Genomic DNA, 26,243 nt, shown 5'->3' with positions numbered 1-26,243 from the left:
GCTCTGGTTCGCCAGAAGTGGCTTAGTCATGCTGGCCACATGACCTGGAAGCTGTACGCCGGCTCCCTCGGCCAATAAAGCGAGATGAGCACCGCAACCAGGGTCGTCCGCAACTGGATCTAATGGTCAGGGGTCCCTTTACCTTTAAGAGCTGGGAATAACTGTAGCTGCCAAGGGCTGTGTGTTTGGTATCTTAAAGCAGGCATGAGACATCTCATATATCTGTTGATTGTTGGGATCAACTGGGTGCTTTCAAATAGTTTATTAAGGCTCCGCAAAAGGCTTCACCACTTGCAGGCAAGACTTATGGACTCCTCCAAAAAGGCCACCAATCGCTTTTGAAGAGAGTAGTGCAGACTCCAGCAACATGGGCTTCGTGATGAGTTCCTCCAACACCTACTCTCCACCAAAGAAATCCTACTTGTAGGTAATTCCAACTTGTTCTGGTTCTACTGTTTGTGGGTGAGTCTAATACTGGGAATACACTAGGATAGCATCCTAAAAAATAAATATTTCACTGTATGAAAAAGATGTGAAGAGAAGGTCTGTTCACCTTAACCAAGGGATAATAGTCTGCTTGTTGTAACAAAATGACCAAAAACACCCCAGGTCCTTGGAAAGACAACATTATCACTTACAATGAACAAAAAGAATTTTATTGGTATATATACACACAGGAATAACAGAGGTATTTGAATAATCGAATATGGAATGTTCACGAGAGTTAAAATAAATAATAAAGATACCCAGATGTGTCAGTGCTAACTCTAGCACCACTAAAAGGAAATGCCCGAACAGCTTTGACTCTGATGGGGCCATCCCAACAGAGTCTGTACAGGTTGCTACCACCAGAAAGTGGTCAATATTCCTGGAATACAAAGAGTCACTATAGTGCTTTCTACTGCTTTGCATTCTAAATGTTTATTCACTGCTTTCATCCCTTATTTCTTTAATAATAACTATTAAGTTTTGAAGTCCAAAAACATAACCCGTGTCTTGGCCCTCATGCACCACGCTATCTTCTCCGTAATACCTGCAAGTTGTATGGGCAAAGTCTATCATTCGAACATCAACTGAGCTAGCAGTAGGCTTATAGGCATATGCACCTGCCGATTCATCTGAAGACTCCTCTGAAAGGCCTTCAAGGTCTTCTGGATCAGAGTCCACAGCTACCTCTTGTAATTCCTTTCCATCATAAATGATGAGCAAAGAACTGGAGTAAAAGCGGTAAGATTCCTGTTTCTCCAAGACTGATTTTAATTCAGTCAGTTTCTTTAGAACAGATTCAAAGAGTTCTCTTCGCAGGTATTTCCCATTATGAAAGAACTGGTAAAGTGCTTCTTTAAATCCTTGGACCGAAAGCTTCCTTCCATGGTATTTATTCATAAACATTAACTGGCCAGAACCTGGCTGATAAACCTGTAGAAAATAAGAAATGGACTTGTTAGCACTGAATAAAACAGTAACTTTGAATTAAAACCCTCAAGAAATATGCTTCAGAAGAGAAGGAAAACTTTTCAAGTGTCTTCTGATATAGCTGAAGGAAGTCAAAGGTAGAATATTCTAACTGCCGAATCATTCATATATAACACATTTTAATTTCAAAGCAGATTCTTAAGGTGTATATTATTGTTTTTCCATTGATGAAATATGTAAGACCATGGAATTTAAGTAGGATTATAAATTTACTTGGCCACTATTTCAAAAGTCAAGTTACAACATGCATAATGGCATTTGGTAACTCAGCCCAATAACAGCAGTATCATGCCTATGCTTGTTAACTCATTTTGAAAAGCTACTGGTGGCAATCTTATGAAGGGGGAAATGGCCCTTTAAATAAAATTATTGTGTATGTCTACATACACAATAGCTTGAAGAAGAAATCAATAGCTTGAAGCATATAACTGAGACAATGAAAATATCTTTTATATAACAAATCATATTAGTATCTGCTAAAATGGTAGCAAAGATTAATGAGTCAGTCCTTGAAGACTAAACTGAAATGACAGTACCAGCTGGCCCTCAAACGGATAAAAATTAAGCATGCTGACTAAAACTTGGATCTCTAAAAGCAGAAACAATTAAGAAACTACTGGAGCAATATCCTGCAGCCTGAAATAAGGAAAGGGGCTATAAATACTACATTTATACCTTCCAAGCATCATTTGCAAAGGAGATGCTGCTATTAAAGGGAAAGCACAGAGAGGTTTCCCACTAAAAGTAACAAAGAAAAGGGAAAGTGGGGTAGATGACCACTTCTAATTGTACAGGAAGGTGAAAAGTTCCTCTGATAGTAGTCATTCCATTCAAACCAAGCTTGCATGAAAGCATGCAAAGAGCCAGCAGAGAAGCAAGGAGCTCTATTTTTATTGTCCATATTGCCCCATTCACTTGCATCTTTCACTTACAGGGAATAGCTAAGCAGCCAGGCAGCAGAACAGATAACTGCTATCACCTACTCTGCCTCTGGACAGTGAAAACGCCTGCAGTGAAGGGAATAAAGTGCACATGGCTAGGCAACTTCCACCCAGCTGTCAGCCCTTTTGAGCAATATGCTGCGATCAAAGTCAATGTGACCAGCCACAATGATCCAAAGGGAAAAGAAGCAGCCTCAATGTAATTTTATTTACAGTGGTCCCTCGACTTACGAAAATTCGAGCTACGAATGAAAAAAATGGCCGCACGCGTATGTTTTTTTCGACATCCAAAAGGAAAACCGTTGCGGTTTAGATGGGGTTTTTTCGACTTACGAATTTTAGATGCAGTTTACTTGACTTACGAATTTTTCCGTTTCCAATGCATTCCTATGGGAAACCGCTTTTTTCAACTTACAAATTTTTCGACCTACGAATGTGCATTCGGAACGGATTAAATTCGTACGTCGAGGGACCACTGTATTTACTTTTAAACTGCAAGGTGTCTTAGTCCAGAATGAAAGGTGAAACAAACGAACACCCAAATAAATAGTAAAAGTTGCCTTACAGTTACAATCATGTTATTTGTGAAAGGAGCCTTCCTTTGGCTGTTTTTATGAAGTGCACACACTACGAAGACTTAGTGCAGAGTAACACAAAAAATCCTCAATAAAACTCATTTTTTAAAAAGCAAGGGTGCAGCTTATTAGTATTGTTAATAATTTGCAGTTTATCTGGATTCAAATTGAGTCTTTCAAGACTCCAGGACAGAACCTGCATTTTAAAAAAATAAAATAAAACTGCTAGTATGGGAGGGAAGAGAATGCATTGCTAGAGAGGATTTTTGAGTGCATGCTTCACTCCATGCACATGCATGTGGAAACGAACTCTCTGTGATCATCTCCCATATTGGATTTCTTAATCAAATTAAGGACAGCCTGATGGTTAAATAGCAAATTCCATGCATGGTGAGAGAAAGGCACAACGGCTCACTTTCTCCGCTCTTGATAAGGAAGAGCATTGCTCTCAAGTGGCCCATCCGCCTGATTACAGTGATACTGCCACGTTCTGGGGCTTTCTTCAGCAAGATGGTGAATAAAATGTAAAATCTCTCAGCTAGAAAAGTAGGAAGTGTGAAGGTTACAAAATTGCCTAAAATGAGTAACACCACTGAATTATTTTGAATTAGAGAAAATAAAGACACCATTCTTAAATTGCCTGAAATATATAATGAAAAATGTACAGCCAGCACCACTGCACTTAATTCTACTATTTGATGACAACTGTAATCAGTAGCTCACAAAATTCAGAACAGTGCAATGCTTGCCTAAGGAAAGCCAGAATTTTTCCACTTGAAGAAAACGCAAATAGAAATTGGTTTCACTCAGTCTAATAAGCAGAAATTATTCATTCCAAACACCTCATTCTGCTCCTACTCTTTCTGAAACTCACCTGCATACCACAAACTCGGACTCCTATAACTGCTGAAGTGCTCTGCTGACACTTCCGGATCTGATTAGCCTTCTTTTCTTCAGATGCATCATCTCCATGCTGCCGGGTTCCCATCTTGAGATCTAATACACAAGGCACCTCATAACGTGAGGTTAGGTTTTCCAGTAAGATAAATTCTGTTTAGTTAAGGAAAGCTCAGAAGAACTGTGACCAAAATTCCTCTTACACTTGAAGCCAAAATAAAGAAATGTTCCAACCAATAATTAAAATTCTCAATATTGTCCCTATTATTAGAACTTGTACAACTTAACTTCACTATTAATGACTGGCATTTTAAACTTATTGTTATCCACCTTTCACTACAAGTTCTTGGGGCAGGATATGAACATTCAATTAAACATATTAAATACCTTACTTGGAACACTTGGAACTCATCTGCTCCCAGATGACCAATGAAAAGAGTCTGATGATGGTGCCAAGTAGAGTGATGGCCCCTTTGCCATGGGGAAGGAGTTCCATAACTGGGCATATTGGGGGGAGGGGGTAACTACAGAGAAGGTCCCCACAATACCACTGCCTCTCCGGCCTCAAATAGCAGTGCTCCCCCAGCAAGGCCTCCCCTGCTGATTTTAACAGTCAGGCAGGTCTGTATCATAAAATGCCTTGTTTTCCACAAACCAAGGAAAAGCATTGTTCTCTGAGATGGTGGAGATTTAGGACAGAACCTATGAAACAATCAATTTGGCTTCAGCAAGCTTTTGGTCTGACACATAACTCTGGTATAACCTTGGATAAACTATTCAGCTGCTCTTCTCAACTGTATAAAAATATTATAAACTATCTCAATCAGATATTGATGATAAGTTATCAATATTTCAGACAACTCAGAAAATTTCTCTACAAGGCTTGTGCAGAGAACCTACATATTTTCACTGAACATTTTTCAGTGTTCTAAGGGTTTAATGTCTCCCTGAAAAAACCATTAACAGTTCTTATACATTTATTTCCAGTAAATAGGCTACTTAAAGGCAAAATACAGCCAATCATAATCTTTGTGCCACATCAGAGAACCAGCAGCACATTTATTATTTTCGGCACACAGACCCCTTTATCTATTTGCCTCCGATGGCAATCACAGAATGTCAGGGTGTCTACAAGCCACTCCCTATAGACTGTATCTATATGATTTAGGGAAGTGGGTTTACATGTAGCACATGAGCTCTTTGTGTATATACACAAAGAATATGTGTTAAACATGATCTCCCTATATCAGATATTCTACTGGAAATACAAAATAGAGAAGAGACAGTAAGCTGCTGGCTCTGTCACTTAAGATAGCATTATTATTTTTACATACAACTGAACAAAAAAACCTACATACTTCTTTAGGCCGATTAAAAAAGCAAACCAAGACACATTTGAACTTGTGATCATGAGAGGTAGAGATTAAGCCCTCTGGTGCCATTTGAGGAAAGAATGCTGGTGGTTCCAACATAAAGAAACAGCAGAACTTTACTTCACTAATTAAAGCACGAGGTTCCATTTATAAAAATTAGATGTGCACTAAGGCATACTTTGGTTTAAAGGCACATCTGTACTCATACCACTGTCAGCACAGATCACTCCTCAACAGAATGTACTGGCTTAGGGGAATAGATTGGCTTGGACTTCAGCATGACCAACATGGTTCCTTACATAATGCAGACAACAGCACTACCATCAATGTCCTCCACCAACTGCAGAGATTACACATCAATTGTGGGCTACTGTAAAGGTAAATGGTCTGCAGATTTATGTAGCATCAGCCTAAGAACTATGTGAGAGCCTGAATTCCAACAGCAGAAAATAGTACATTGTAGTCACTTCCATCTGCCAATGCTGAGAAACTCAAATTTAGTCTAAAAGTTCCCCTGTGAGTGACTTGTCACATTTGAGATTTAACTCTTCGGTTCCTATGATAATGTGGTTCTTGTTCAGTTGCCATACATTTATTTGCACAAAGGATACTATATTGATTCCGATGTTTTGCATTTTCCTTCATTCGCTTTAACTGCTGCTGATGACATTTCATACTCCAAGGATTATGGTGTTTAAACTGAGAACTGACATTTCCTTTTTTCTCCACACTGTAATACAGCACTTCAGATTTCTTCAGCAATTCGAATTCTTCCTCTAACTTATGGCTGAAAAATAAGAACCAAACCTTAGTATTAGTGGTCAAGTGGAAGTATCCTAGCCTTTCAAAAATAATTTGAAAATATTTGTGCTCTGCTAGCCTTCACTCGTGCATTGCTTACAACTAGCCTATTTCACAATGATTTTTAAACTGACAAGTGATATCCACTATCTTTCTTATATTAACCAAGTAATTTGTCCCAAGGTTTCTCAGTCAAGCCTTCACCTATGTTTTTAAAAGAGTACTGGCATCCAATGAGCACCAATTCTAGTCCACAAAAGCTAAATAAATAAGTGCCTTGTTTTTAAGGTGCCACAATATTTTTGATTGCTTTTGAAGCATCAGCCTAACACGGCCTCTTACATATATTTTTAAAGAGCATTATTTAACAGTTGCCACAGTTTGTAACTTTCAAGATTCAAATGACACTATGTTCTGAAATCAATAAAATATGTTGTAGAAGGCTTGAAAAACTAGAACTTCAGAGCTCCTTACTTAAATAGGAAAAAATGACTTTCTAGGCACAAAAATGTACAGAATGCAACCCTATCTAGTTTTACCACACTAAGGCTGTAGTTTTATAGAGTTATCTATAAGGAAACCCCATTAAATACAACGGGCACTGCTTCAAAGTAAAAATGCTTAGGATTGCACTGCAATTTTTTGTAATCCATGAGATTTGAGTATACACAGATGAATTATGATAGTAGCTTTTGCTTTGCTTACTCTTTTTTTAGTTACCTTTTCATTTTCTCTTCTTTTCGGTGCTGTCGAACCCACTCCTTAGTTAACTTTTCATTTTCTAGCAATAGAGTCTTTTTATTAGTCCATCGTAACAATTTATTTTTAGGTTCACATTCAGAATTATCTAGGCTTTCCAAGTTATCATGGTCCCCATTTAATGGATATGCTATTAGACACAGGTTTCCGTCTTCATCCTCTTCAAAGCTTACCGATACCACACCTTCAGAGGAAAAATAAGATATACAGTTAAAATTAAAGAAATGAGAAGCATATACAGCTTACAACACAACATAATTTTGCACTAAGAATATAGCAACTTTGGTTTTTCTCTTACCCCAGTCCTTAGTTTTTTATCGTGCCACAGGCCAAAACTCATCTGTCAACCTAACAAATATCAAAACATCTAGACAAAGTGACACCTCACAGAGAAGACAATTTATCATGAAGACAACACATTAATGATACAGGAGATTCTTCTCGTGAGCAGAATCACATAGGAATCAAATAATAACAGGAGACGTTTTCAATTATTGAAAATTTTTATTATTTTCTTTTTTAAAAAAATCTGACTTATCTGTCCCTAGAAGAGATGTAAAACATTGTATATTTACATCTTGCAGTGAAATGTGCCCTGCACAGAAACACCAAAAGCTTTAAGTTTTGCATAACAGCAAAACTAAAAGCACTTATCCAAACAAACGGCTTTCAGGAGGGTTAATAGATTCCAGGGGAAAGGAAAGGCTTGCAAGAGCAGAGCAAAACAAGAACAACATCACACATTACAACAGACAACTAATTCAAAGGGTTCCTTAGAATCACCACTTTTAATTTTACAATTTTTATTTTCCTTGGGGGAATATATTTTATTGATTTCAGTTATGTAGCAGTCTTGCAAAGGAAATAACAAAATGAAGTACAAAACAAATTTGACTGAGATACATCAAGACATGGTGAACTTTGAAAGCATTTTTGCTTCCTCATCTCAGAGTCTCTAGAGCATTGTCTTATATTTTGAGAGTCTTAGAGGAAAGTTCTGACAGTGCCATATAGGAATGCTATGGCAGAAGTTGTAACAACTGGCTGAATGGGGCTTTTTTTCCTCAGTCCTCTCTTTTTATCCTGAAATCAATCAATCTGTACATTCTTGCCGCTCATCACTAGAGTTCTTGGCGAGAGACTGGCACTTCTGAGAAGGCAGGCAGCTCTGGGACCTACAGTAGCAAGGGTAGGGAGTGCGGAAGCTCTGACTGACAGTCCTGCTGCCTACACAGGAAAGAGCTACAGGAAAGGGGGGGAAGCCAGCTAGAAAATGGCCTTTGACTTTATCCTGGAAAAAACAACAGAGATGGACCAAATGAGGCCCCCCTTGCCCCTGAATCCCACCCACACATCTCCAAAAGAGAAAAACCACATATGCTAGTAAAATTTATTACATTCTATCAAACATTTATAAAGTACATTTTCATCTATTCATTCCAAAAGCTTGTAATGAGAAGTTTTCAAATGTTTCAGTAAGCGTGCACATCATAAGCAATACAACTAAGAGACATCTCTTAGTGTTTTAATTGGTTAAATAGTGGTTGCATTATTCAGTTAATAAATATAATACAATGTAAAAAGGTAATCAGATTTTTAAAATTCGGGTATCTTTAATTAAATTCCAGTAGTACCTCATTCAAAGTTAAAAGTTTTGGTCAACTAATGCAATGCTGAGAACTGGAATATCTACTCCCACATACCATCTGAGACAGTCTCTTCAACGGTATTTCACCTTTTGCCTACCTAATGACCGCATTTTTTTTCCATCTCCTTAAGGGCAAAAACAAGCTGAATATGTTTTAACAGTAAATTTTAAGTTCCTTGCTATGCTGACCAAATTGTTAGAGGTAGAAAAGAATCCAAAGAGCCACAATAAACTTCTGTAAGACAAGCAAATCTTATCCAGTTTTTTTTTTAAAAAAGTGCACACACACATACAAATCAGAAAGCAGCAGCACATTATTACTGAAAACATTTACAAGCTGTTATCAATATACTTACCTACCTGTGCTTAAGGCCGATATATAGGTTATCATCAGCAGAGTTGTTCTACTCTAATGCTGTTAGTCAGCCCAAAGACCCACTGGCAAGCATCTCCACCCTGTATCTCCACAGCCTGGCTCAGACAATATCAAAATGCATGAAAAGAAACCCCCTAAAATCTCTCCAGCATAAGAGACTTTAGAGACAAAACAGCACATTTGGATTTACAAAAGGAATAAAAAAGCCCAACCCCCTTCTAAGGTTGGTAACGTACCTTCATACTGAGGAGTGAATTTACGCATTTCTGTAGGAAGGGTCTCATAGAACAGGTGTTCTCGCTGGATAAGGGGCTTACAGATGGTCTTGTCATTAAACCGGAGGACACAGGAGTGACCCCCAACCTGATGAACAAAAGGCTCTAGCAGAACGCCTTTGGAATAGTGCTCCACTTCCATAGCTCCAAATGCCGGGCTCATCCTTGTAGCACATTAGACACACCAATGTGGCAGTTGTGAAGGCAGCTCACACAGAGATTGCTTCTCCAGTATATGTTTATTCCCGCTAGAAAGTCTATGGAAACAGAAGAAAATCCCTTTTCGTTTAGCAACGTTGTTTGAAAAAGCACAATTAACAGATTCTTTCGTAACCGAGAGCGAGAAAAAGAGAAGTGAAACTCTCCGCTCTGAAGCAGAAACTGAAAAGAGGCAACAAGCCCAAGCACTGAGACAAACAGGAGTGAGGTCATACCATAATCTGCATACCACGCCTCTCACAATTTTAGCCAATTGGGATTAGCACACAGCTACTCGGCATGCCTATTACGAAGGAGCAGGCAGAATGTCAATGCAGAAAGTGGAAGGGGGAGAAGCACTTGAACTGTTGCTCTTGGCTGTTCAAATCTGCTAACCCTTGCAGCATTTTATTATCAACACAATAGTCTACAGGGCAAAACTGTAGATAAATGACGCATTTCCACTCTTTTCTCTATATCATATTACGGATACCAATCTAGCCTTCTAAAGCCTGCTGTAGGTAGAACATGCAAATGACACTGTAAACCAGTGTTTCCATTTGATGCTTACTTTCTTTTAGTCTGCATGCACACACTATTTAATATTATTCATTTTATAAAGAAAGAGCCTGGCCACAACCTAAACTAGCCTTTGAAAAGAGTTCCTTCATCACCACTTTGAACTCCCCAGGTAATAAAGGAGTTTGCAAGTTAGCTTTTTGAGCTTTTAAAAGAGGGGTCCCAGAAGAATACACACAAGTATTTTCCATTTAATTATTATTTAGTGAGTTTGTATTTTGCACTTTAACTCAAAGGTTCTCAGGAAGGTAAAAAGGTAAAGGGACCCCTGACCATTAGGTCCAGTCGTGACCGACTCTGGAGTTGCGGCGCTCATCTCGCGTTATTGGCCGAGGGAGCCGGCGTACAATACATTAAAATATACAAATCCATTTAAAAACATATAAACAGCAAATATAAAATTAATCAGAATGTCAAATTAGCTTTTAAAAGCTCTTGGGCCAACCACAGCCTACTTTTTGAACTCAAGAGTTTAAAGAAAAGCTTTAGACTTCTGTGAGAGCAGTTTCCAAAAAGAGAACTGAAAAGAATTCATGTTCAAAAAATTGTGCATACATAGATCACACAAATAGACAGAAAATCACAATCCCCCTAATTTTAAAAACACATCAATACCTATCGTGCATATTTCCATAAAAGTAGTATGTTCAGCATTGCTTGTTTTATTCTTAGCAACCTTATCTCCAACTTAAATAGGAGGATAATCTTAAAAGTTTACTCTGTCTCTACATGTGTTTTTCTCCTTATAAGATGACAAACATTATACTGTACAGAATTATAGTGGTCTTCAAGACTGAGGATCACACATTTAGAAGCCCAATGGTCTATTTTGATCATCTTGAGAAAGTAAAGCAGAGATGAGCTAAATCCTATTAGCAAATATAGCAAAGGTCTGATATAGTTTAATCTTTAAGATTTGTAGCCAAAAATAATGTGACCACTGGTTCTGCCATAAAACGTGTTACATGAACAATCATGCAGCTAATTCTGAGAGACCACAAAGTGTTCTAGGTCGCAGACCTATTTTTAGATAGACCCAAGTATAGGATCACAGTGCAAAGCTGTGCAAAGCATGTCATCTTAGAAATAAATCCCAGAATTCAAAGATGCTTGCTCCCAAGTAGGTGAGCACAAAATTTACCTTAAAATTAAATGACAATGGATTGCAGAAACAAATAACTCTTTTCTATGAAAATAGATAAATTTCGAGACACACACAGAGGGATTTTAAACAATAGATGTGTATGTGATATTGATAATATTGAACTTCTGAGGATACTTAATTATTTTAAAGAAACATTTTAGATCATTTTCAAATTTTGTGCGTTGTTTTGTTGTTTGCTGCCCTCGGTAGGATGAACAGAAATTTAACAAATACTTGCTGGACCATAACAACATTATCATCAGGAACACTACCCGGTGAAAATACAATGTAATCCACACTTAACAAAATATCTTGAGCTCAATAACTTCATACCTGTGATACTACAAAAGATAAGCAATGAGTATACCTAACGTTTACTCTTAATGGCTTACTGGTGTGCAGCACATTTTGACTACCTAACTACTATTGCATCCAGTCCATTTCTGCAACACACTTCTATCCAGAAGATGGCACTATTTTTCCAGTTCCAATGAATTACTCTACAATAGCAATACCCTCAGATAAAGATGCATCCAATGATCATCTACTCGGGTAAGATGCATTGGGTTGTGTTCCTGCTCAGAATAGACTCTGAGTCTATTTTTGACATATGGCAACCCTAGCTTACTTCCAAATAAACAAACTATTGAAATCATGACAATACATTCAACATTCTGTCATCATAACAGAAAATGCATGCATGTGTGCAAACACATAAAGACTTTGTCAAAATAATCTCTACAGCCTCTGATCCTCACAGAAAAATGTATTTGCTACAAATTTCACCTGATACGCAAACGTATGCCACTCTCCACTCTTCCCCAGCGAGCTCATTAATTTTTCAAACGCTTTCACAACTTGTTTTCTTTCGTATATGTTCAGAGCAGTCCACGTAGGATGCTGAACTGTGTGTATTTGCAAAACTGCACCCACTTGGGTATCACTCAGGACATGATTCAACAGGCCCCACCTTCAAAATGAGCATAAAGGCTGTCTCTCATATAGGGACATGCATAATATTCCACTATTATGCAACAGAATCTTGCTTTTGTTCATCAAGCATTGGTAACCTCCTGCTTACACTACAGAAAAACATTTCCTATTAACATGCCCTTGGAAATGGATTTGAAAAGCATCACAATTAGTCCAGATGTTGCAATCCCTTATTGACTGATGTGCATTAAAGCAGTTGTGACTTCATTGGTTGTCTTTTTACTTCAAAGCACAACTCATAGGTGCTTTTTTTTTTACTTTGAAGTCCTAAACAGCCTGTGTCTTGCATACCATACCACAGAGCATCTTCTCATACATACTTCCTCACATAATATCTGGCATGGGCTCTACACCTTTTCATGTGCTGTCAAGATCTAGAAGTAGAGCTGGTCCTTCTCTGGCATCTCCTATTTGGAATACAGTGGTACCTCAGGTTATAAACGCTTCAGGTTACAAACGCTTCAGGTTACAAACTCCGCTAACCCAGAAATAGTACCTCAGGTTAAGAACTTTGCTTTAGGATAAGAACAGAAATCGTGCTCCGGCGGCATGGCGGCAGCAGGAGGCCCCATTAGCTAAAGTGGTGCTTCAGGTTAAGAACGGACCTCCGGAACGAATTAAGTTCTTAATCGGAGGTACCAGTGTAGTCTTCTCTGGGAGAGCAGACATCACCATCACCTCTCTTCCTTGAATCCTTCCCACTGGGTAGATGACAGATGATCACACACACCTGGGAGGGAGAGGGGGAAAGCAGCTGGAGCAGGCCCTGAAGTAGTCTTTGCCTCCCTTCCCTGAAATTTTACTTGTGATTACATTATTGTTCCCATACCAGACCATGATGCCTCATAGTGAGCATATAGTGGAGCAGATATCTAAATCAGAGGCTTCACAATTCATAACTTGTGTGTTTAACCACTTCACTAGGTTTTCATGGTTCATGGTTTTATTTACTGCACATCTTCAGTCTAGAGACTGTGTTACCTATACTGATCTTGCTGGTCACAAGTCCATGTGTAAACTAAGAGGGATTAAAAACAGTCCCTGTGGGGCTTGCAGCATACTTAACATTTAAAAAACCTGTCTGAATGCAGTTCAAGGCAATCCTAAGCTACTAGATATCCCTAGGCAGTTTTGTTATGTACAGCTTTACAATGATCCATTCCTGCTTTAGATCAAGGTAACAACAGCATCTTTATTCTTCACACTTCCATCCCAAACAAGATTTTATATCTTTTCCCACATAATAACATTTATATAACTCTAAAGGAAAAGCGTTTTAACTCCTGCTAAATCTTCTGAGTATAAAACATAAAGTAATTTAATTATGAACAACCTTCCCCAAGAACATAATATCCTACTTAAATATTGAGATGTAGAAAATGACCTATGTGCCTGGGAACATGGAGTTCAATTACTGAAATACAACAAATGCTTCTGTTTTGGCAATAACCTTTCTAAAAGCCTTCCTTTTTTTCAAAATGGCTAACTCTCTCTACTTCATTTTCATTATTTCTGCTCTCTCATTTTTGCCTAACTACAAGTTATCCCCTTAATGAAAAAAATCTCAAGTATTTATTAAACTATCTACAAAATTATCCAAAATACTGGCTATGCACAGTCTCAAGCATTCAGCATTTAACTAAATGCATCCTTGAAATACAAAACTTAAAATAAACATTGGGCGGTGATATGAATGGAGCATTAATAGTCACCACTTTAAAAAAGTAAAGGTAATCTGAATTGAGGTGGGAAATTTTAAAGTTTAAAATTTGCAAAACTCTTGCTTTCCCAATGAGCAAGTCACAAGCCACGTGAGTGAAACTCCCTCACATCAGTCTCCTTCCTTCCCTCTCTTTGTTGGCAGAATCTTCACAATACCAAATTGCCTATCTCCAGGGTGGATTTGATTTAAATCAAACTGATTTTAATCACGATTTAAATCACGATTTAAATCACTAGTCAGTAAGGCTTGATTTAAATCATAGTTGATTTAAATCATAAAGACTAATTCTTGCTGGTATAACATTATTATGCAAGTAGATGAAGATTTTTAGAATAACAACTTTTCATATTAGTTTTTTTATCCCCAGTTTAATAGGTTAATCATTCATATTTGGACAACTTTACTGTTGTACTTAGGAAGGAGAAAAATAATCATTACCTTAATAATAACAATTTAAATAGATTTATTCAACTGAAACAATAACATTTCAGCAAATGTTATTTGCTTAAACAAACATCCATGTTTGTTAACTAATTTGGCTAAACAAAAACAAAATATATATATTTTAAGAAACTTAGACTGTCAGCCCAGTCTACACATGAAAAACTTAAATACTGTCCAAACAATCAGAAAAATATTGTTTCTATTCTATTCACTGAACTTCTTGAAACTTAGCACTGAAGGGGTTGCTTCTGTATTCATAGGTTTGTAGAACAATAGGATTAAGGTCTTTTTCTCAACTCTGTTCATGTTATAACATTTTTGCTGTGAAGAAGAGGCATGTGATCTCTGTTGAGTCAAATTCAGTTTTGAGAACTGCAAAAGTAAACCAAGCACCTGTGATAATATCTTGTAGGCAGAGAAACTGCCCAATAATCTTACAAAAACCTCTGGAAGAGGTGAATGGATTAATGGAATTTATTTACCCCAAAAATTAAACATATACAGTACAACCTTATACTACATAATTAAAAAAACTAATCTTTATTTCATGATGGAATAACCTTTGGATGGTAATATGTTTTCCTCAAAAAGCATTTTATTTAAAAAAAATCCAATTTAAATCAAAAAAATCGATTTAAATCAAAAAAATCCGATTTAAATCAAAAAAATCCGATTTTTTTTGATTTTTTTAAAAAAATCATTGATTTTTATCCACCCTGCCTATCTCCCCTCCCCCACTCAATTATTTTGCTTAAATGAACAGACTACCTACTTCTCATCAAGGAAGAGACTGGATGTTGAGGATCAGAAAGTTCCCTGCTACTTGGGACACCTACAATAAATATTTTCCAGCTACTTCTTACAATGATTTTCTTGCCCTACTAGACTAATATGTTCTGGTTTTTCTCTAAACATGGAAGTTCCTCCTGAGAAGCTGAGAATGCAGTTTATTCCCAAAGTCATTCCCTTTCATTTCATATGAACCAGGAATAAAACTCCGGCTTTACACTCACAATTGCTAGAATTACCATTCCACACATAAACCTGCTTTGGGAGAGGCGAGAAATCCATCCATAATACTTTTATCTATCCTTTTGTCCAAAGGATCAGGGCAGTAGAAGTGAATAGCCTCACAGCTGCCCCAGTCCCCGGAACACATCTCTAGTCACCTCCAAGGGATACCAAGAACAGGAGAACATGTCTCCATTCCTAGCTTCACAAGGAGCAAAAAGTCAAGACTGACTTAACATGGAGTCCACGTTATCTAGATATATTTTGTTTCAGAAAGTTTAGTTTTTCTAGTTTTAGAGATAAAAATCTATGCTAAATACCAACAGACTTCCAACACTGGCTTTCATAACTGGATGGAAATCCTACTTCAAGTCCTATTACTGCATTCATTACGTCAGTACCAGCAGCATTATGTATGAATGGAAAATTTTCAAAAGCAGAGCTCCCATAAGAAATCAGCAGCAGCAGCAGGGATGGAAGCAAAGTTTCTCTTGAGAAAGAAAAATCCAAACAAGTAAAGCAAGAACACAATGATGGAACAGTGCAGAGAACAAAAAGAGGACAAGAGAAAATAGAACCGTTTATTACATATTATTACGTATTTGCCAAAAAAGCTTATTTCTGAGACAGGACATGTAGGGACTATTTCAACTATTTAAAAGCATGTGATCCTTAAATCTCCTTGATGAAGTTAAATCTAAAATTAAGCATCACATCTTAACCATGGAAAATGGTGAAAGTTTTATTATCAGTCTAGAACACACACATCTGAAATAAAATGTTACAGTACGGATTAATGATGTTTGGTGGCTTGCAATTCAAAAGAACAAGATCAGCAAAAACGCAAGTCTATTTTTTGCATAATATAAATCAGGGGTTCCCTTTTTTTTTTTCTCGAGGACCCCTCATCGAGCCACTATTGTGACAAGGACCCCCATTAATTCCTAATCCTAAAATTAAAAAGTGAGAGCCAAATTAAGAGTCTTTTTATAAGAGTCCAGGGAGGAGGGAGGGGAATGGAGAAGACAGGGTACCTGCGCAGTAGCGCACAAATGAAGCCAACACGCGCAAGGCATCTTGGGGAGGTGAGCGTTAGTAGAATGCGCGTGCTACCTCTTTGCAAAACAGTAGTGTTTGTAAAGCGCCACCTAACAGCATACAGCAGAACTACTGCCTCATCTAATTCTAGTTTTGCGCTAGACTCTGCTCATCCAGGAAGTGGCCAAAACAAAAAATCTGTTATCATACGAAATATATTTAATATATTTTTTATTCTAATAGCATCTTGCGGACCCCTCTGGCATAGCTCGCGGACCCCTGGGGGTCCGTGGACCACCTGTTGGGAACCACTGATATAAATCAAAATAAAAGTCACAGTAGATAGAGCTGATTGCCTCTGAAAGTATGGTAGAAATAAAACCTACACTGGGGTTAATAATAATTAGGCTTCATGCATCATTAGCTGTACAAATGGAGAGGGGCAAAAAGAGGAAGGGCTTCGTCATGCTGATTGCTGGACTCATAATTGGGGCAAGGGAGGGGGAGAAATCAGCTCCTTAACTTCTTCAACAACCAAATGGCACCTAAGATTTAATACACTATCGTTTTAATTACAAAACGATCCCCTCTTATGCAGTATAAAGAAAGATGAATTATTAAAAATAACACTGACAAAAGCAGTCAAACGTTTTCCTTGTTAAAACTTTAAAAAGTAATTTCAGGAGATCTATGACTCTATCATGATTACGCTGCTCAGCTTTTATTTCCATTGTACTCTCATAGGACACCTGCAGTCAGCAAAGGACATGCAAACAACACAGTTAAGTAAATGTAAGGTGAAACCTTTAAAGACCAGTGTATCAGTCTAGAAAACTGCAAGTTCACATTAAAACCAAGAGGGCAATGCCTCCTCTAATATCTAATTTATAAACCTTACATGTACATATTACAAGAACCGACCATTTTTGGTAAATGCCAACAAGCATGTGAGTTCTGACAAGACAATCTCAGATGAATTTTGTGAAAATGTGAGAACAGATAAATAGTATTTCACATTTCTGACATACACAGGTAATGTCACAATTCTGTGACATTTGTTAGGGTTATGATGAAGCTTTAACTGTTGCACACGAATCCATGCATGCACAGAGCAGTTAAATGAACAATGATACAGAGGGGGAGGGGGGAGCTCTGACCTTCCAGATATTGTTGGATTGCAACCTTCAGACAGCATGGCTAATTGGAGTTATAGTCCAACAACTATTTAAAGGGCTGCAGATTTCCCATGCACCTGTTGTAAAAGATCAGGGAAAAATAAAGTAAAAGCTCCTCTGTGATATAGCTGATTTCTTAATTGCATTGCAAGCCAATGCACATTGTGTAGCTGACTAAAAAAATAATAATACTCTGTAGAAGATCCAGTTTAGCATCTCTGCATCTTGCATGAGAGATTAAAATTTTCCATTGCAGGGTAAGGTTTTTTCCACTGTTCCCAGGTTCTCTTTCATTTCTCCATATCTGAACGGAATGTCAGTAGTTTGTCACTGAATAAATTATACATTTTAAAACATACTATACTAGGTTTTATTTAGTAACATCTAATCAATTTCGATTTCTCTAGCAAAATATTTCTTCAAAAATTTGCTTTCCTCTTCTATCACAAACTATACAAAATACCAAGACACAAATGACTTGGTTAAAATTGTCTGTACTGTAATTTGCTTAAACAACACAGCTTGGACACAATTTCTGGGTTTTTGGTGTTCAGCTTCCGAAATGTTCGGCAGCCAAGACGTTCGAAAACCGAGGTTTGACTGTACTGTATTTTTCCATGTATGAGATGCCCCCATGATTTTTTTTCCATTTAGAGTGCCAGGGAGAATTTTTGGGGGGGAGATTACCTTCAAGCCCAGGCAGAAAGCACACAGGATCAAAACAGGCGGGCAGGTGGAAGAGAGGGGGCCCGTCCATTGCCCTCCCGCTCTTTGCAGCCTAACCCACAACCTGCCCGATCCTGCTCTGCAAGAAGACCACAGCAGCAGTGCCCAGGTCCCGGATTCAGAGCCACCAGAGCTGGGAGCAATCCAGGAGTGTTCGCAGCCAACGCATCTCTATGGACAGGGGGCAAGGTGAAGCAGGCGGGCACTGGAGCCAGAGTAACCACCCCCTTCTCTCTCCAAAATAACACCTTCAGTGCGGATTGGCAGCCGCACCCCCGCTTAAGGAACCTTTGGAAGGTTAGGTGAAAGATTAGGAAGGCAGGCAGAGTAGAGCCTTCCACACAGGGCAACAGGCATCCTCTTCAGTGTCGCACTAGAGGGGCTTCTACAGGGTACCTCGTGAAGCTTGAGCTCCATGCACCAGGCTCACTCCTGGCTGAGGGGAAAATAGTGCCTCTGAGCATGAGCAAAGTGCCTTTTCCCACAACGTAGCCTGAAAGCAGTCAAGCTTTGCAGCCCCGCTCCACATTCACATTCTGTGTATAAGATGACCCCCAATTCTTCACTGAAAAAAATCAGCAAAAAACATTGTCTTATACACGGGGAAATACAGTAAATGGGGAGCAGGAGAAACCCATTATGGAAATAGCTTTTTGAGCCCTCCAGTCTCTAGGAAGGAGGCAGGAAGGCTCTTGAAGCATCCCAGGGCCCGGTTAGCAAGGCAGAGGGCAAGGTCTTCTCCAGACAGGTAGGGATGGTCACACAGCAGGGTAGTTCCAGGGGTTGCTGGCTTTATGTGATTTTGCCTTTGCATATGGACCCCTGGAACCAAACCCTCATGTAAGTGGCAGGCCTACTGTATAGAGATTTGCAACTAATGGAAAACAGTACAAAAAGTGGCTTGTAACACCAGTTACAGGGACCCAGGTGGCGCTGTGGTTAAACCACTGAGCCTAGGGCTTGCTGATCAGAAGGTCGGCAGTTCGAATCCCTGTGACGGGGTGAGCTCCCGTTGCTTGGTCCCAGCTCCTGCCAACCTAGCAGTTCAAAAGCACGTCAAAATGCAAGTAGTTAAATAGGAACCGCTACAGCGGGAAGGTAAACGGCGTTTCCGTGTGCTGCTCTGGTTCGCCAGAAGTGGCTTTGTCATGCTGGCCACATGACCTGGAAGCTATACGCCGGCTCCCTCGGCCAATAATGCGAGATGAGCGCGCAACCCCAGAGTCGGTCTAGACTGGACCTAATGGTCAGGGGTCCCTTTACCTTTACCTTTTAACACCAGTTACAGAGCCATCTGCTTAAGAAAAAAGTTCTAATTTTCCTGAAAAAATAATGACACTGTCAGACCTTCTTATAAAGAGAACTGCAAAGGACTCTAATAAAACTCTATTTTGTGTTCCAGGCTATCTTCACAGCCACAGTTGGGTGATTCCCTCATGAAATTCGACATGTGAGAAGCTTATTACCTCTGCCATCATGCCACCTACTCTTTGCCATATGCATATTGAGGGGGAACATCTGTAGAGGAGATCCTATTCGTGTAGGTTTTCCCCCTCCCCCCCCTGCAGCCAGGTGGACCTGGCTTAATAGATTACAGTACAGTACAGTACAGGGGGGCCTGGTTGCAAACGGGATCCGTTCTGGAGGCTTGTTCGCAACCTGAAAAGGCCACATCCTGAAGTGCCGCGTCTGTGCAGGCACATGACGTAATTCGGTGCTTCGGCACATGCGCAAAGCACGATTTAGCACTTCTGCGCATGCACCGAACCAGGAAGTAACCCATTCCAGCACGTCCAGGTTCGGCGCGTCCGTATCCCGAAAAGACGCATCCCGAAGTGGACAAAACATGAGGTATGACTGTATAATGTAAGCCTAACTTTCAAAAAGCATTGTGTGTCTTGCTTTATTGTGATATTCACTTTATTTTGGTGGTCTGGAACTAAACCCACACTTCTCCGTGGTATGTAGTTCTTATATTGACTAGCTGGAAAAAGAGTTTAGGGAAAGGAGAAACTTGATGAAGCTGGTCCTTTCAGCAGAGATGGCAGAAAGACAGTGTTTTTTCTCTTGCTGCTAGAATGGCTGCTGCCAGTTAAAGGAGAGTAGGTCTGGTGGAGCTGGGTTTTTCAGGCATAACTGATGGAATGGCCCTGCTTCCCATTATCTCTCACTGTTGCAGCCTGCTGGAATGGAATGTGTGTGCATCATCTTTTAAATCTACTCTGGATGCTTTTCAATGGGCGTAACACATAAGCTCAATGTCTCGTTTCCCAAAAAGTTGCCACTGCTGTAATTTGTGACCAGCCATACCACTGCCAGGTCTTCCCACCAATATCAAATACAAGCTCTTGAATTTCCTGCTTCTTGGGATGGGGCTGCAGAACAAGGAGTACTTAGAATAACGACTTCAATGCTTTCTGATTCAGCATTGTTTATTCTATAAATGGCACCACTGGAAGACATTTTTTTTGGGGGGGGGGGAGTTCTGAAATGTAGTGCAATTGGTATGCTGATGACACACAGCTCTATCTCTCAGTTCCATCCTCTAACCACAGGGAAGTTGTGAAAACTCTGAATTGGTATCCGGAGTCAGTCTTGGCATGGATGGTAGCAAACAAAATAACCCTTAATCCAGGCAATGACAGAACTCCATCTGAAGGACTAAGTATGCAGTCTGGGGGTACTCCTGGAACTAATCAGAGTATGTGAGCAGGTAAGAGTGCCTTTTACCAGTTTTGTCTAGTTCACCAGCTGTGGTCTTACTTCGAAAGCATGGATTTGACTCGTTACTCATGCACTAGTCATATCCATAAATCATAGTAATCATCTGGACTGGTGCAAAGTTGTCTATGTGTGGCTGCTTTCAAAGTTTTAAAAGTGCAATTGGTACAAAGTGTATTTGCCAGAATGTTAGTAAGTGTGTGAGTAGGACGCAGGCAGAGCTGCCAAGTTATCTCTTTTTTACAGGGATTTTCCCTTATGCTGAATAGGCTTCCTCGCGAGAAAAGGGAAAACTTGGCAGCTATGGACGCAGGTGGCACTGTGGGTTAAATCACAGGGCCTAGGGCTTGCGGATCAGAAGGTCAGTGGTTCGAATCTCCACGACAGGATGAGCTCCTGTTGCTCGGTCCCAGCTCCTGCCAACCTAGCAGTTCGAAAGCACGTCAAAGTGCAAGTAGATAAATAGCTACTGCTCCAAGCGGGAAGGTAAACAGCATTTCCGTGTGCTGCTCTGGTTCGCCAGAAGCGGCTTAGTCATGCTGGCCACATGACTTGGAAGCTGTATGCCGGCTCCCTCGGCCAATAACGCGAGATGAGCGCCACAACCCCATAGTCGGTCACGAGTGGACCTAATGGTCAGGGGTCCCTTTACCTTTAGTTAGTGTGTGGGACATAACACACTGATATTATATCAACTACATTTTTTTCTGGCCTCAAATTAAAGTGTTGCTTTTAGTCTTAAAAACCCTCAGTGGCATGTGACCACTTCCATCTACATGAATGCGCTGATGCCTTAAGAATGGTTTCAGGGGCTCTACTCTCCAGTCCATCTTCATTGGAAATACAGTGGTGCCTCGCGAGACGAATTTAATTCATTCCACGGGTCTTTTCTTATAACGAAAAATTCGTCTAGCGAATCCCATAGGAATGCATTGAATTTTTTTAATTTTTTTTGCCCATAGGAACGCATTACTTGAATTTCAATGCATTCCTATGGGAAACCACGATTCGCCTTGACGAATTTTTCATAAAACGAATTCGTCTAGCGAGGCAACCTCCGCTCAAAAAATCATTTCGTTAAGCAGGGCATTCGTTAAGCGAGGCACCACTGTATGGTTGCTGGGTATCAGGTACAGGGCCTTCTCACTGATGCCAGTTCAAAAATACCCTCCTGGGGAGATTGGACAGACTCTACTTCATCTCACTCTGGATTCTGTGAAACTTTTTATACAGACATCTATATTACTACCTTTCCCATTCCAAATAAATATACAGTCATACCTCATGAGTGTTCTGGTTTTTGAATGCTCTTTTGGAAGCCGAACATCTGACGCGGCTTCCGCAGCTCCCAACTGGCTGCAGGTTTCTGAACATTTCGGAAGTTGAACAGACTTCCTGAACAGATTCCGTTCGACTTCCGAGGTACGACTGTAAAGGGGTGCTAAAGTGATCTCTAGTTGAAATATGGCACCCTAGTCAAAACAGATAAGCATCATTTTATTTATTTATTTATTTACTTAGCAAGCTTGTTGCAATGGATAGCAGAGGCATTAGTCTCTCCAATCCAAATAAGTTAGCTAAATGGATTATGAAAATGCAAGGGGGTCATACAGCCACCTGTGTCATCACCACCACCTCCAATGGGCTCTATGCTGTGTGAGAGGTATGAGGGATCCCTTCATTGGCCATCAGTGTTCAAAATCAGCCGTGTGCGTTTTGTGACCGGCATAGGTCCAGTTGCAACTACATATAAATCTCTGAATACCAGACTCACAACTGGCATCTCCCTCTGGCTGACCCCTCCAGCTTTCTTAAGAAGGTAAGCAGAAAAGCTTATTTATTGCATTTAAATCCCACCTTTTCCTCCAAGGTGTACATGGTTTACTCCCCTCCTCAGTTAATACCCCCAATCACTTTGTAAGATAGGTTAAGATGCTATGACTGGCCCAAGATCATCCAGGAAGCTTCATGACTGAGTGGGGATTTGAACCCTGATCGCCCAAGCCCTACACACTAATCACTACACCACACTGGCTTCCTAGAGTACTTCTACTATGGGGAAGCTATATAAATTAAGTAGGTAAATAAATAAATATGGGGGAAACAATCTGAAATATTTTCATTGAAGCTTGAATTTGTTTTGTTCTGGATTGTATTATTTGATGTTTTAATGTGTTGTTAACCACTTTGAGATTTTCTCTTTAAAATATAAAGCAGTATCGAAATGAAATGAATAAAAATTATTTTAAAAAACCACATTGGGGGAAAAGGCATCTAGACATTCCATTTTGACAACAGTAACCTAGGTTCAAGGTGCCATTTGGCGATTAGCTTATATATCTGAGTTTCCTAACACTGCCCAAATCCCACTTTTAATAATACCCCTATTTGTAGAAACTACTACTTTTTGCTTCCTAGTGAAGACAATGGTTAGAAGATGGTAGTTTCACCCCATCCATCAACAAGACCTCCACCTTCACTCCCTTAAACATGCAAGGGAAGGATCACTGGTGGCTGTGAAGTGACTGGCAGACAGCTATAAGATCTTGGCTCTCACATGCCAAACATCCCCAATGACTGTGGGGAAGACTCACATAAGTAAATTTGGATTATGTAAATACTTCACCTCAAGCAACAGAGTACTGCCCCTTACTGATAAACAACCAAAATAATCCACTTTAACTGTCAATAGCATTTATTGTAAACTGACTACATGCAATGTATCTCCATTAATTTCATTTATAAATCCTAAATCAGGGACTGAGAACCTGTGGCCCTCCAGATGTTGGAACTTCAACTTCCATCAGCTCAAGCCAGCACAGTCAATGGTTAGGGATGACAGAAGTTGTAGTACAACATACCCCTATCCTAAGTAAGCCAATTTATGTCCAGCTTGTCCTTCTATACCATACCTTATCACATATCAGAAGAATGTGGAAAATATGGTGACAAGGCCAATGTAATGACGGTTGACAGTCTGTTGTCTAGAAACTGAAGGATCAGAGAGACTCATAACTGATGGGAAATAACAACTCCTGCTCACTGCACAATGGAGCCTTGAAGTACTCACTGGTGAGTTAAGCCGTTTTCACTATAACCATCTGGCCAGAAGGCTGAAATCTTTTGTTGGTGATTAAGATATGGTAGCCATCTTCATGTATTTTGAATAATTTGGATAATTCTGTAAAGGTAAAGAATTATCCAAATTCTGTACCAGGCTGTAAACTGGGATGCTTTTGAAAGCTATTAAGGTGGATGTGGTACAGATAATAATCCACATCCCCTCAAGAGGCCATGGACCAGGCATGTCAAACCTGCGGCCCTCCAGATGTTTTGGACTACAATTCCCATCTTCCCCAACCACTGGTCTTGCTAGCTAGGGATCATGGGAGTTGTAGGCCAAAACATCTGGAGGGCCGCAGGTTTGACATGCCTGCCATGGACCACCATATGCATTTTCTATCAACATTCCAGAATCTCCAAAGCTTCCTGCAGTCTCCTGGCAAGCTACTTCACTGGTTGCCTTCTGGTTACAATTTTGTTCACATAACATTTCAACTTTCAACATGACTACTAGCAATCACTGAACTTCTTCCACGTGTTTATTTTCTTTTACCTAGATTTTTGCACACTTTTGAGCAATTTGCTCTGAAAAAGCATTCTAATTAAATGCTAAGAGCTGTTGGAGGAAGTTATTTGGGTAGATACTGACTTATTTTTTGCCATGTTAATAATATGCCAGCCACAGCAAGTCTGTAGGGCATGGTGTGCTATAAAATCAGACCAAAACAGAAGAAAATTAAATCAGGAATATACCGGTAGAACTCAAGATTGTGTCATGTGCATGTCAAAACAACCACAGTACCTCAGGCTGCTGCTAATATTTTTCAGGGCAATAAAAGGTCTTTCAACACACAGTGTACTGCCTGGGAAGAAGTCAATTAGACATTCAATTAAATAACTACAGTAATAGGTTACTACAATGTAAGATCAAGATGTTCCAAATTCATGATACAAATCATACAAATACACCAGGCAGGTGCAACATGTGGAGAAAGAAAAAAACAAAACAGGAGGGCATGTATACAAGTGTACCTGGTTAGTCATCAAGCGCTATTTCAAAATTGCAGAGTAACAATGAGTCATGCATTTCTCATCATAATAAAAGCTTTAAACCACACCCACCCAGAAGTTCAAAGTACCTCACCATTTTATGACCTCCTGGCCCTATGCGCAAGGTTTTCTAACCCTGCGTAGAGCTTCCGATAAGGGAAAGATAAAGGAAAGAGAAATCTCACCCAACGAGAGAAGGATGACGAGTCAAGTGTTAAAACATAAAAGTGCATGTATAATAAAAACGCAATAAAGGGGGGGGGTGAAATGTTCGCAGCAATTTTCTCCTCCCCACCCCCACCCGACCATTTTCAGTTTGGATGCCCGATGATGCGGGCCCACATCACAAGCCAAACGCAACACAGAGCGCTAGAGAGCGGTGCTCAGATATACCAAGCGGCAAACCAATTCCTGCCGGGTAGAAAGTGGGGAGGGGGGTTGCACAAACGAGGGGACCCCCATCATATGCACTGATAACTGGCTGGTACTGGGATGTGTGGTGTTTTTTGGGGGGGGAAGGTAGGGGGGCACATCAAAGGCTTCGTTTCCTCATCCTACCCCTCTCCTAGAAGCATCCCTTGCAAACAGCAAGCCTCCCTCTAAGTCCGCTGCCTCCAACGTCGCTGCCACGGCAGCGGCTTTGGGGGTTTCAACGGCTACAGGAGCCGTTTACCTCAGGCGGGCTGCCTGAGGACGACGGGAGAAAGCAACGTGGTGCCGGGGGAGGGCGAGGGGATGCGGATGTGGCAACCGGCTCCACCAAGAAGGGCGGAAGATGGTGGCCCTGCGACCCAGCCGCCGGCTCTTCTCAAGCCGGCATGGAAGGGACCTTTGGGCTCTTATCCCGAGACGGGATGAGACTCCTTGGTTCCTCCTCACACCTTGAGACACCCAAGGGTGGGAACGATAATGGCGGTGGAGATAATAATAACAATAATACAATAATAAAAACCGAGAGATGCGGTTACCTGCCAAATAGCTCCCCGCCAGCAGCGGCTTCGACTCTTTTGTTTCTCAGAGGCCAAAATGGCGGCGCCGAGCGGGGCGGCCCTTCCCCCGCTGGCAGAGGGTAGGCTCCGCCCCGTGCATCTCCATTGGCTCTGACGGAGCAAGCCTCCGCTGATTGGGGGAGTTAAGGGAGCCAGGCTCTGTTGCTAAGGGAGCCGAGGCGGGCGGCAAGGCATCGTGCGCCGCGTGATGATGGGCACTCGTGGGGGGGGGCGGTTAGGATGGGGACATGGATGGGGGGGGGGGGAG

The 26,243-nt window shown here is 40.3% G+C and overlaps 1 protein-coding gene across 4 annotated transcripts; it reads right to left on the bottom strand.

Moving 5' to 3' along the window:
• Nucleotides 1–634: 634 nt before the first annotated feature.
• On the bottom strand, nucleotides 635–26,002 carry IP6K2 (inositol hexakisphosphate kinase 2). Of its 4 annotated transcripts, none has more exons than XM_035106414.3 (6): nucleotides 25,955–26,002; nucleotides 9,083–9,378; nucleotides 6,784–7,006; nucleotides 5,874–6,049; nucleotides 3,867–4,042; nucleotides 635–1,419 (listed from the first exon to the last, which is right to left on the bottom strand). In XM_035106414.3, the coding sequence occupies exons 2-6, from the start codon at nucleotides 9,282–9,284 to the stop codon at nucleotides 922–924; spliced, it is 1,275 nt and encodes a 424-aa protein (XP_034962305.1). In that variant the 5' UTR covers nucleotides 9,285–9,378; nucleotides 25,955–26,002; the 3' UTR covers nucleotides 635–921. The 4 variants fall into 4 exon arrangements, with proteins under 4 accessions (XP_034962305.1, XP_088518445.1, XP_088518444.1 ...); XM_088662319.1 differs by lacking the exon at nucleotides 25,955–26,002 and adding an exon at nucleotides 22,155–22,345; XM_088662318.1 differs by lacking the exon at nucleotides 25,955–26,002 and adding an exon at nucleotides 17,409–17,506.
• Between the last annotated feature and the right edge of the window lie 241 nt (nucleotides 26,003–26,243).

Source organism: Zootoca vivipara, chromosome 2, assembly GCF_965207765.1.
Source record: "Zootoca vivipara chromosome 2, rZooViv2.hap1.1, whole genome shotgun sequence".
NCBI classification, from domain to species: Eukaryota; Metazoa; Chordata; class Lepidosauria; order Squamata; family Lacertidae; genus Zootoca; species Zootoca vivipara.
The sequence above is the reverse complement of the archived record's forward strand: the minus strand, read 5'-3'. Positions and strand labels throughout refer to the sequence as shown.

What these genes read in the sequence shown, in the direction of transcription:
- IP6K2 (XM_035106414.3), bottom strand. Translation starts at nt 9,284, where the DNA reads ATGAGCCCGGCATTTGGAGCTATGGAAGTGGAGCACTATTCCAAAGGC. An exon ending in ATTCACTCCTCAGTATGAAG is followed by an intron (nt 7,007 to 9,082) that starts GTACGTTACCAA and finishes TTTCCTCTGAAG; the next exon opens with GTGTGGTATCGGTAAGCTTT. An exon ending in AAAGAAGAGAAAATGAAAAG is followed by an intron (nt 6,050 to 6,783) that starts GTAACTAAAAAA and finishes CTTATTTTTCAG; the next exon opens with CCATAAGTTAGAGGAAGAAT.